The sequence below is a fragment of the Salvelinus alpinus genome, chromosome 16 (assembly GCF_045679555.1).
Source record: "Salvelinus alpinus chromosome 16, SLU_Salpinus.1, whole genome shotgun sequence".
Lineage (NCBI taxonomy): Eukaryota > Metazoa > Chordata > Actinopteri > Salmoniformes > Salmonidae > Salvelinus > Salvelinus alpinus.
Genome location: NC_092101.1, coordinates 38,096,624 through 38,109,890, shown reverse-complemented (window position 1 = coordinate 38,109,890; position 13,267 = coordinate 38,096,624). Strand labels below are relative to the sequence as shown.

At 40.5% G+C, this 13,267-nt stretch overlaps 1 protein-coding gene across 1 annotated transcript in view; it reads right to left on the bottom strand.

Annotated features, from left to right (window-relative positions):
• LOC139541456 (pituitary adenylate cyclase-activating polypeptide type I receptor-like) overlaps positions 1-426 on the bottom strand; it is a 75,645-nt gene extending 75,219 nt beyond the window's left edge. The window contains exon 1 of the mRNA XM_071346124.1: positions 51-426. Coding sequence (XP_071202225.1) covers positions 51-131 — 81 coding nt within the window. The 5' untranslated portion in view covers positions 132-426. The remainder of the gene's footprint in view (positions 1-50) is intronic.
• Between the last annotated feature and the right edge of the window lie 12,841 nt (positions 427-13,267).

Below are 13,267 nucleotides of genomic sequence, written 5' to 3'. Positions count from 1 at the left end.
AGTAAAAGACAAGTCAAAATAATGTTTTTGTTATGAAAGCATCCACTTACCGTTTCCCACACAGTCAGATGCAGCCATATAGCAAATAACGCGCGTATCCATTTCAACGATGACGTTTTAGTGAGTAACATTGTCCTTTAGAATGTATCCTTTTCTTTCTAGAACAAATGGTTCAAATAATAGTCAATTGAATTGACATAACCCTAAATAAGTATTCTAATTATTCAAAAAAAACTAGTATTGTTTTCACTAGATGCTCTTCCACATTAAGCTATTATCCACATATTTTGCATTTGCCTGGACGACTGGAGGTCATCTTTTCTTGTCGCCGTTATTCAGAAGTTGGGCGGGTTTCTGCAGCAGGTATGGCTTGGCAAGACTTCACCATGCATGTACAAGAGACAGAACTCGACTGAGCGAATAAGGTGCGCGCCTCTTCCTCAAAAGCCAGCTAGAGCGGACTGCGCAGCGCAGACACGCACTCTCAGTATAGCAGATGTGCTTGTCCCATAGGCGAAATTGTCATGGGGGATATTCAGAACAGGTTGATTCGTCCCTCACCCTCAATCATTTATTTCAAAAATAAAATAAAAACATATTGGTTCGGGGCCCCCTGGAGGTCAGGGGCCATCCAGATAGCATATGAACACGTTATAAGCAATGGAAAAATCGATCTAACAAACATGGGGTGTGCCTTCGGTGTTCATCATGTGTCATTCTGGTTATGCGTGTCGCGACCGACGTAGCTATTTCATTAGCTAAGCTAGCCACTGTTGCTAGCCACTAACTCTTCCACTATCTATTGGTGTCATTTCATAGGGCTTGTTTTTGGATGGAAGCTGTATAGATCGGTAAGAAATGGCACTTCTGTAGCCAAATATCTTATTCATCAAATATCTTATTCATCCATTTTTTTAAGCATGGAAAATGTAATGGAAAAATGTGAAGAATAGCATGAGATGACCTATAAAACAGCACGTTTCTCTCTGCCCAATAGCAATATGTGTAGAATTGCAGGAAATTAGCTTTGAAACAGCAAAACTTTCTTTCTGCCCCATGGCAAAATGTGTAGTATTGTAGGAAATTTGCTTTAAAACTGCAACATTTTATATCAGACTCAAGGCAAAATGTGTAGAATAGCAATATAAAACTGCATGTTTCTCTCTGCCCTATGGCAAAATGTGTTGAAAGGCAGGAAGTTAGCTGTTTTCCAAAAAATACATTTTAATTTTTGGGGGGGTTAGGGGGCCTTCCACTTATCCTTCAACTTATACTGTGTTTTCAAAATACCCCTCCATATACCCCTCAAGAGAGGCATAATAAGTTATGTCAAACTGTGTAGAATTGCAGGAAAAAGATGCAAGAGTATTGTCACACCCTGACCTTAGTATTCTTTGTTTTCTTTATTATTGTTGGTTAGGTCAGGGTGTGACAAGGGTGATATATGTTTTTTTCCTGTCTAGGGTTTTTGTATGTTTATGGGGTTGGTACTAGTCTAGGTGTTTTGTATGTCTATGGTTGCCTAGATTGGTTCTCAATTAGAGGCAGCTGTTTATCGTTGTCTCTGATTGGGAACCATATTTAGGCAGCCATATTCCTTGAGTATTTCGTGGGTGATTATCTATGGTTAGTTGCCTGTGTTATGATATAGCTTCACGTTCGTTTTGTTGTTTTTGTATAGTTCGTTCAGTGTTCTTTCTTCATTAAAGAAGATGTACTCAAATCACGCTGCGCTTTGGTCTCATCACTATAACGAACGTGACAAGTATAGAATGAATCACCAACATTATTTGGGTATGAGTTAATAGAATACAAACTTTTAAACGTTAGATTTTCACTGGACAGATCTTCACTGGACAGCTTCGCCATTTCATGGTGGCAAAATGTCTAACAGTCCGCCTTATTTCAGTTTATGTGACAAAACAAGCAAGTATAGTGTAGATAATCGTTTTACCATCTACACCGCTGTGGAAAATGGTATTTTAAGCTGGTGTACATAAGTAAAAGACACAAAAACGAAACTTGAGAATGGGAAGCATAGAAATAGCAAACATAAAATATATCTACAGCTTCTTAGACTTGCTTTCAATGAGAATGACAGATCTATAACACACTTTTCTATGTGAATTTGGTTGTGTCGCCCAAAAAAGTTACTTATTGCAGGTCACCCCGGACCTCCCGTCTGTTCGTACCCCCCAATATCTACACCACAATTTTGCCCTTGGCTTGTCCTCCTTCGAGATAAAGAATGACCGTAGTTTGTCCACTGGCTTCTTATATTATAAATATTTACTATATCCACCGTTAAAGGGATACTTCAGGATTTTGGCAATGAGGCCCTTTATCTACACTGAATAGAAATATGAACGCAACATGTAAAGTCTTGGTCCCATGTTTCATGAGCTGAAATAAAATATCCAAGAAATGTTCCATACACACAAAAAGCTTATTTCCCTCAAATGTTGTGTATAAACTAGTTTACATCCCTTTTAGTGAGCATTTCTCCTTTGTCAAGATAATACAGCCACCTGACAGGTGTGGTATATCAAGAAGCCTGTGCTGGGGACAATAAAAGGCCACTCTAAAATGTGCAGTTTTGTCACACTGTTACACGTGTGTAGCGGAGGCGAAGTCAGGTGCAGGATAGCAGACTGTAGCAAACAGGCGCACTTTAATTACATTCCAAATTGACAGCACAATAAAAACATACAAGTGCATATCCCCAAGATATGCATATTATTAGTAGATTTTGATAGAAAACACTCTGAAGTTTCTAAAACTGTTTGAATCATGTATGTGAGTATCACAGAACTTATGTAGCAGGCAAAACCCCGAGGACTAACCATTCAGATCTTTTTTTTTGAGGTCACAGTCTGTTCAATGAGTTTTCATTGGGATACTAGATTTCTAATCAACCTGTTTGCAGTTCCTACCACTTCCACTGGATGTCACCAGTCTTTGGAAATAGGTTGAGGTTATTCCTTTGTGAAATGAAGAAGAACGGCCATCTGGAATCAGTGTAACGTTATGTGTACTGTTTGAGAGTTGCGCAAGACTAGAAAAGTATCGTTAGTTTGTTGTCATCCTGTATTAAAAACAGATAGACCCGTCTTCAATTTGATCGATAATTAACGTTTACAAATACCTTAAGTTGTATTACAAAAGTAGTTTGAAATGTTTTGGCAAAGTTTAGAGGTAATTTTTTATATATTTTGTAGTGACGTTGCGCAAATTGGAAGCTGTTTTTTTCTGGATCAAACGCGCCAAATAAATGGACATTTTGGACATATATGGATGGAATTAATCGAACAAAAGGACAATTTTTGATGTTTATGGGACATATTGGAGTGCCAACAAAAGAAATTAGTCATAGGTAAGGCATGATTTATATTTTATTTCTGCGTTTTGTGTTGCGCCTGCAGGGTTGAAAAGTGCTACACCCACTTTGTTTACTGTTGTGCTATCATCAGATAAGAGCATCTTATGCTTTCACCGAAAAGCCTTTTTGAAATCTGACATGTTGGCTGGATTCACAACAAGTGTAGCTTTAATTTGGTATCTTATATGTGTGATTTAATGAAAGTTTGATTTTATATCATTTTTGGGAATTTGGCGCTCTACATTTTCCCTGGCTATTGGCCAAGTCCCACATATCCCAGAGAGGTTTAATGTTGTAAATTACTATTGTAGCTGGAAATGGCTGATTTTTAATGGAACATCTAAATAGGCATACAGAGGCCCTGTCACGCTGGTATAAAAGGATTTGGAGACAGGCACAGGAATACACAATTGGGGTTTTTAATACACCCAAAACAAGCACGTATACAAAACACTTGGCTGCACCCAAACAAAAGAGCGAGGGTAACCTCGTTGAACGACATGGGACGATACCCGTAATACACAATATATAAAGCACGCAGCATAACAGCTGCTCCAACACATAGGTACTCACACCACCAACGGACATGGGAACAATAACCAACAAAGACAGAGGGAACAGAGGGCACATATATAACATACTAATCAGGGGAAATGGGAACCAGGTGTGTGTAATCAGACAAGACAGTCCAGGTTGATGATAATGAATCCGTTCAGTGAAGCCTAGAAAGCCGGTGACGTAGACATCCGGAATTGGTGAACAGAATGAGCAGAAGTACCGGGGGGATCCGTGACAGGCCCATTATCAGCAACCATCACTCCTGTTTCGGAAAAATTAACGCCAAGAGGAAAATATATCCGCAAGTAGAGGTACTTGAATTTGCCTCTGGAGAATGGATCATTTTCTCAAAATCCTCGACCTCTCGGAATACAATTTTTCCACATCATATCATCACAGCCTCACAAGCTTTTCCCATTCACTTTAGCTTTAACATAGGTCACTTATCGTAAAATATCATACATTGTCGTTACAAATGTATCTCAACGTAATAAAAGGTTGACTTAATGTTTATTCATGATGTTTCCACACAGTCTGATTCTTTCATCATCTACCATGTTTAGCTCATATTTTAACCCTGTCACTTAATGTATGTAACTTCTGTTCAACATAGCCTATTGCATTAACTGGTGCAGCAAGATACCACTGTTGTCTTGTATCGTGCTGTTCTTAGATTCCATTATTGTCTGGTTGTTTTCCTACTTGAATTTCCCTAAACTTGAAAACATCAATAACCATCACAAGGATTTCAAACCCGACTGTGCTTTTAATAAACAACTGTCTCAGCAGGGTGACATAACAACCTCAACACAACCAGCATCTCTACAATAACACCAGTGTCAGAGTTTACACAGTAGACAAGGGTCCTAGGCTCTGCCTCAATTTACCTTTGCGCAATTCCTTGCATCCCATCTCCTTGTCCCCTTCTCAAACCGTATTGGAGGAGAAGGTCCAAAGTCGTCCTGTCAGACCTTCTCCAATGCAGTCTGAGGCGGCGAGAAAAGAGGATGCGTAGAATAGAGGGAAAATGAACTGATAAAGAGCCCTAAAGTGAGAACCGGGAGGAGTAAACGATCAGACAGGCAGTGGTGAGGATACCCTCAGGTCAGGGAAGGACCCCATCATGTGATGTGATGTGAACAGGACCCCTGCAGTGCAGCCACATCAGATGTGGTATGAGACCGCTAGGACCTCTTCATCTGTTTTCCTAACTCTGTATCCCTCTGTGAGTCATGCAGCGTGGACCTTCAAACAGCACGTGATTGACTGAATGTCCCCTGAGTGACTGGCTGTCCCCAGTAGTCCCCTGTGTGTCTGTCCACAGGAGATGTTGTCCCATCTTGGGCTAACAGCTGTGTCCACAGAGAGATGGATACAGAGGAATGAAGCAGTCAGAGAAGACGTTGAAGGGACAGAGCAAGCCAGAAGTTGAAGAGACAGAGCAAGCCAGAAGTTGAAGGGACAGAGCAAGCCAGAAGTTGAAGGGACAGAGCAAGCCAGAAGTTGAAGGGACAGAGCAAGCCAGAAGTTGAAGAGACAGAGCAAGCCAGAAGTTGAAGAGACAGAGCAAGCCAGAAGTTGAAGAGACAGAGCAAGCCAGATATATAGTTCCAGATGTGTCATTGTCATGCCCTTAACTAGACTCCTCCCATCCCTCTCTGGTCCCTCCGCTCATCAGAGCACCCACACTACTGCAGGTATGTCTGTCTCTTTTATGCAAAGTAACTTACAGTATAGTGAGTAGGTGATCCCATCAGGAATTGAACCCACAACCTTGGCATTGCTAGCATCATGTCCTGTGACACCCTCAGCCACTGAATCATCACATACACATAGATATGAATTAATAGTTCAAAAAATGTACTTCAATAAACGTTTTTTAAGATAACGAACACGAGTTTAAGAGTTCATGACTTTGATTCACTTATTTGTCCAGTTTAGGCTTCTTTTTTGTTTTTTTTATCGAAAGAATCTGAAGACTAAAAATCACTCCTCCAAAATTCTTTAGAGGAAGTTTCTGTTGTGTCCTTGTTTTGTTCGGTGGTCAATTTGTTTACTAGAGATACATGGTCAATTCTATTGATTTCAGCAAAACACATTTTACTGCAGTGAAAGAAAAATAGAGATAGAGAGAGACACTGAGAAAGAGAGACAAACAAAGAGAAATAGAGTGATTGTTATTTTTCTTTATCTATCTCTGGTTCTTTCTTTCTCTCATTTCTCTCCATCTCCCTCTCGTTCTTGTTCTCTCTCTTAATTCAATTAAAATCAAAGGGCTTTTTTTGGCATACTGTATACAGATTTCAAATGTCATATTATGGCAATGTACAGTGTTATAATGATGTGCAAATAGTTAAAGTACAAAAGAGAAAATAAATAAACATAAATATGCGTTGTATTAACAATGGTGTTTGTGGGCAGTGTGTACATAGCCTGTTTTCTCTTGAGAGCCAGGTCCGCCTACGGCAGCCTCTCTCAATAGCAAGGTCATGCTTACTGAGTCTGTACATAGTCAAAGCTTTCCTTCATTTTGGGTCAGTCACAGTGGTCAGGTATTCTACCACTCTGTACTCTCTGTTGAGAGCCAAAAATAATTCCTGTTTGCTCTGTATCTTGGTAAATTCTTTCCAATGTGTCAAATAATTATATTTTTGTTTTCTCATGATTTGGTTGTGTCTAATTGTGTTGCTGTTCTGGGGCTCTGTGGGGTCAGCTTGCTTAGGGGACTCTTCTCTAGATTCATCTCTTTGTAGGTAACGGCTTTGTTATGGAAGGTTTGGAAATCACTACTTTTAGGTGGTTGTAGAATTTAACAGCTGTTTTCTGGATTTTGATCATTAGCGGGTATCGGCCTAGTTCTGCTCTGCGTGCATTATTTGGTGTTTTACGTTATACACGGAGGATGTTTTTGCAGAATTCTGCATGCAGTCTCAATTTGGTGTTTGTCCCATTTTGTGAATTCTTGGTTGGTGAGTGGACCCCAGACCTCACAAGCATAAAGGACAATTGGTTCTATAACTGATTCAAGTATTTTTAGCCAGATCATAATTGGTATGTCAAATTTGATGTTCCTTTTGATGGCGTAGAAGACCTTCATGCCTTGTCTCGCAGATTGTTCACATCTTTGTGGAAGTTACCGGTGGTGCTGATGTTTAGGCTGAAGTATATATTGTTTTTTGTGTACTCTAGATGGAATTTGTATTTGTGGTCCTGGCAACTGGACCTTTTTTGGAACACCATTATTTTTGTCTTACTGAGATTTACTGTCACCGCCCAGGTCTGACAGAACCTGTGCAGAAGATCTAGGTGCTGCTGTAGGCCCTCCTTGCTTGGGGACAGAAATGCCAGATCATCAGTAAACAGTATACGTTTGACTTCAGATTCTAGTAGGTTTGATGCCAGGTGCTGCAGACTGTTCTAGTGCCCCTGCCAATCCATTGATGTATATGTTGAAGAGGGTGGGGCTCAAGCTGCATCACTGTCTCACCCCATGGCCCTGTGGAAAGAAATGTGTGTGTTTCTTGCCAATTTTAATCGCACACATATTGTTTGTCTCGATCTCTCTCCCTATCTCTCTCTGGGCTCTAGCTGTGAACTCTATTCTACTCTGCCATCCTTTGTTAAGGCACAAAGGGTTTCACACCAATGTCTCACAGTCAGACAGTGAACCCCCAAGTCTTACATGGACAGGAACCTCTGGCTGTCTGTTCAACTGACTTTCTGACAGTGTGACAGTGTGACTTGTTAGGCTGAGGGAACACATTTGATGGACCCTTTGAGAGTAGCGTAAACACTATATGTGCGTCAGGGGTATCACCTTACACGACATGAGTGTAATGCTCATCAAACATTAATTGAACTTTGACTGGGACATACAGAGCTATCTCTACAGTGGTAGGAGTATGTAATGGTAAAATACCACGAAAAGAGTCGGTCGAGATTGAATGAGAAAATAAATCCAATTTTTTTAGGAAATAAAGGACACTTTGTCATTTCAATTCTGACCCACATTTGCATGATTATTTTTGTCATTTAGCAGACACTCTTATCCAGAGCGACATACAGGAACAGTTAGGGTTACGTGCCTTGCTCAAGGGCACATCAACACTTAGGGGCTCTTTGTTTTATTTTTTTACCCTTACCCTTTTTACCAGGTAAGTTGACTGAGAACACATCCTCATTAACATAAATGACCTGGGGAATAGTTACAGGGGAGAGGATGGGGGATGAATGAGCCAAATGGAAGCTAGGGATGATTAGGTGGTCGAATTGTGAATTCAACCAGGACACCGGGGTTAACACCGCTACTCTTACAATAAGTGCCATAGGATCTTTAGTGACCACAGAGACTCAGGACACACGTTTAACATCCCATCCAAAAGACTGCACACTACACTGGGCAACGTCCCCAATCACTGCCTTGTTTTGTTTTGTTTTTTTAGATCAGAGGAAAGAGTGCTTCCTACTGGCCCTCCAACACCACTTCCAGCAGCATCTGGTCTCCCATCCAGCAACTGACCAGGACCAATCCCGCTTAGCTTCAGAGGCAAGCCAGCCGTGGAATGCAGGGTCGTATGCTGCTGGGGAAATGGTATGCTGGTGTTATGCTACTGGCTCGTTCTCTGTGTCATGTCCTCTGAAAATCTTTCAGAGGATTTGCCCTAAAATTTGCAAATGGTCCTCTAGAATGCAGGAGAGGGTCTGAGGGGCTAAAGAGGAAATGGAAGAAGTCAGTCTTTCTGCTTTCAGAAAGTATTCCCACCCCTTGACCTTTTCCACATTTTGTTGTGTTACAGCCTAAACATGAAATTGAGTAAATTTAGATTTTTTTTTGTCACTGGCCTACACACAATACCCTATAATGTCAATGTGTTTTAGTATGTTTTTACAAATTAATAAAAAATGAAAAGCTGAAATGTCTTGAGTCAATAAGTTTTCAACCCCTTTGTTATAGCAAGCCTAAATAAGTTCAGGAGTAAAAATGTGCTTAACAAGTCATATAATAAGTGATTTAGATTTCTGAATGACTACGTCATCTCTGTACCCCATTTTATTATCTGTAAGGTCATACAGTCCAGCAGTGAATTTAAAACACATTTTCAACCACAACGACCAGTGAGTTTTTCCAATGCCTCGCAAAGAAGGCTAACTATTGGTAGATAGGTTTAAAAAAATCAGACTTTGAGTATCCCTTTGAGCTTGGTGAAGTTATTAATTACACTTTAGACGGTGTATCAATACACCCAGTCACTACAAAGATACAGGCGTCCTTCCTAACTCAGTTGCCTGAGAGGAAGGAAAGTGCTCAGAGATTTCACCGTGAGGCCAATGGTGACTTTAAAACAGTTACATAGTTTAATTGGGGTGGCAGGTAGCCTAGTGGTTAGAGTGTTGGGCCAGTAACCGAAAGTTTGCTAGATCGAATCCCTGAGCTGACAAGTTAAACATTTGTCGTTCTGCTCCTGAACAAGGCAGTTAACCCACTGTTCCTAGGCTGTCATCGAAAATAAGAATTTGTTGTTAACTGACTTGCCTGGTTAAATAAATAAAATAATGGCTGTGATAGGAGAAAACTGAGGCTGGATCAACAACACTGTAGTTAGTAGTTACTCCACAATACTAACCCAAATGACATAGTGAAAAGAAGGAAGCCTGTACAGAATATAAATATTCCAAAACATGTGTCCTGTTAGCAACAAGGCACTAAAGTAATACTGCAAAAAATGTGGCAAAGCAAATAACTTGTTGTCCTGAATACAAAGTATTCTGTATTTAATTTGCAAAATTTCTAAAAACACGTTTTCTCTTTGTGGGGTGTTGTGTGTAGATGGGTGAGTAAAAAAATCAATTTAATCCATTTTGATTTCAGGCTGTAACACAACAAAATGTGCAATAAGTCAAAGGGTATGAATACTTTCTGAAGACACTTTACATTTAAATAGTCTTCTCTCTAATAGCCATTAAACCTCTGCGTGCCTCTGCATAGACAACGCCATTTAGCGTATACATTAATTAGCTTCTAATTTATATAAATAGAGCGGACACCACTGTTCGAAGGTCAGATTTAATTATGACGCTTGCTGGAAGATGTTCAGGGTTTTTGTTGGGGGAGGGGGACGACTCCTTGAATTTTCATATATTTGCATACAATACATATTCTCTCCTTGGTGTGATGCATCTCGGCACTCAGAGTATATCAAACGATGATGCCTTTGGTTCTCTAGTTTACAAGTGGATAGACACAGAGTAGTTTCTGTTCAACAACAATCATTATATCGTCTCAGTGAGGAGTAGGAATGAGTTTGACCTTCGACCTCCTAGGAAGGTAGCCTACCTCCTGACACCCAGACACAGTCAGAGGGAGGGGAAATAGAGCAAAGATGTATTTCTAATAACGTCTCTATGCTCCCCATATCCCCGTACTAACCCCCTGCATGCTGTGTGTACTAGAGATAGGGTTGGGGCTGGGCAGGAGTGGATTTTGAATTAGGATTCAATTCAGTACATAAACATTATTTGGAATTCATTAACAAAAGATCAGAATACCAAATTCATGGACATTTTAATCTGGTTCTATTATAGGGTTAATGTAACCATCAAACTTTCTCCATGCATTTTCATACTTGCATTGTTCTGCAGTGAGAGCTGCTGTAATATAACAGCTCTGCTATGACCATGATGCGATTACTTCCTCAACAACATAATTTAACAGAGGTATGATTAGACAGCTTTACAAGGATGAATCAGAGAGACACAACACAATAGACCTCTGTTTGTCCCCAGGAGCAAGATGGGGTCCTGTCAGAATATTAAGTGTATCTCTCTTGTTCTCTTGTTCTGTCTCTCATTATGTCTCTCCCTCCCTTTTTCCTAATTTCTCTCTTTTGCTCTTCTTCCCTATCGCACTCCCCCCTCTCTCTCTCTCCCTCTGTTTCTTTCTCTCTCCCACCTCTCTCTCTCTGTCTCTCTCTCTCCCACCTCTCTCTCTCTCTCTCCCACCGTTTCTCTCTCTCTCTCCCTCTCTCATCAGTGTGTTTGTGATTGGTCTGTAGTCAATAGAGCAAAAGCAGTTATGTATGTAAACCTGTCAGAATCATAATGAGGTCCGTCCCGGCTCATACAACTAGGTATGGTGACAACTTGTACAGGTCAGGAGTGTTGGTATGTTGTGCTATGCAGGGGTCAGAGGTGAAGATGTGGAGGGCGTACTAACTAGGAACAACCACGGCTTTTGTTTGTGGGAAGCAACACAAAGACGTGTGTAGATGTATAGAACTAGAATGTACAGAATGGACAAGAACGTTGCCTTCATAAGCAATTAACCTATAAATTGTTTGTTAGCCTTTTGTTGTACGATGTCAAACTGCAACAACAATTTTTGAATGTCAAACCTACACATTGTTAAGGAGTTACTGTAGATGAATTGGTCTGTAGTCTGTGATGTGGTTATGTATGGGACAGCATCTTGCTGGACAGGAAGGTGGTACAGAATGTGTCAAATGTCAGTACATTCCTATTGGATGCTGGTTGCTGAGGTATTGATCTAAGCTAAGGGTCCCTGCTCTTGTCTTTATCCTTTCAAGGTGACATATTGTCTGCCCTGTGCCATATTGTCTCTAATGAGCATATTTTAAACCAGGGAGGTCATTCAGACACCGAATTATACTGTAATCATGTAGTCTGGAGTCCAGTATCTCTCTCTGTGTGTGTGTGTGTGTGTGTGTGTGTGTGTGTGTGTGTGTGTGTGTGTGTGTGTGTGTGTGTGTGTGTGTGTGTGTGTGTGTGTGTGTGTGTGTGTGTGTGTGTGTGTGTGTGTGTGTGTGTGTGTGTGTGCGTATGCGTGCGTATATGTATGTACAGAGAGATCTCATTTTAATCTGATAAGCAGAGTGCCAAGAAGTCTGCACTTCATGCTTCTCTAATGACTGTTTCTAATTGGTCGATCCAAGCCCTGTGTTAATGAGCTATCATTTTTCCTGGAATACACGAGAACAAATCCACAAACAAGCTGTTTGACATGCAAGGTGGATGGGAGTCAATTAGGATGCCTTTTAATTTTTTTTGCAGATGCCGCAGGTGAGATTTCAGATTTAAGTGCATGTCTTTATTATGTAATGTGGATAATGCTGCTACGGTATGTATGGATGGATGGTGACGCTGTGGTAGTGTTTGTACCATCTACCATCTACTACGGTGAATTCACCTGAGACTATTTTATCTGCATTATTTTGCTTGTTTGTTCCTCTTTACTTTATTTGATCCAAAACAAGTTGTTGTTTGATGAAGTGAAGTTTTTTGTCTTAGTGCTGTCATTTTACATGACAGTGTTAACAGTTATCATGTAAATACTGATTCTTATTAAAGTACTCCCTTTATCCCTACCCACTCGGCACACACTGGTTAAATCAACATTGTTTAATGAAATTACTTTGAACCAACATGGAATAGATGTTAAATTGACGTCTGTTCCCAGTGGGTAATCAGTCTTGTATAGTTTTGGTAGGTCTTGTACATCTCATATCGATCTATGAGAGAATGGGAGATGTGGTGATTAGATAAATCTGTGGGGGATTGATTTTAAGGGTGAGTTAAAAGCCAAGTCGCACAGTCCTCTGAAGGAGAGGACTGTTTTCGGCAGAAGAAGAAGATGAAAAATAAGATTTGATTTTCTATTTTTCAATACAGTCTTGGGGCCTCACTGAACAACAGGTAAGACAAACCATGTAAATGAGATGTCGTCATGTCAGTTTGCCTGCTGAAAACAGCATGGGTATGTCAGTACCACACAAGGACACTGAATTGGAAGATCATTTCAAGGGAGCTCACATCAAGGAGTTTGCTTGACCTAATGCTGTTAAATTATGCAGCTGTGTCATCAAGGCCAAGCAGGAATATTCTCCCTGTGTTTGTTGTAGCTGACAGAGGTTAATATGTCTTTCCAACGTGGCACAAGCACACACACACACACACACTGTACTTTCTTGCATAAGTATGCATATATTCTACAGATTGCAGAGCGAACGTATGCTACATTTAAGCGTAGCTCTATTGTTGAGCTGCAGCAGCACTCTGCTGTTCTGTTCTGTGTATTAAAATAGACTGAAGGTTGACAGACAGATGTGTTCTGTTCTCCCATAGGGGTTGCATGATAGGGATCAGTCTGAGCACTCACAGCAATATCAAAGGCTGTTCACAGCAAAGTCATGGTTATGAATGAATGTATTACTTGTGAGACGGAGGTGTAGCGGTCACACACACACACACACACACACACACACACACACACACACACACACACACACACACACACACACACACACACACACACAC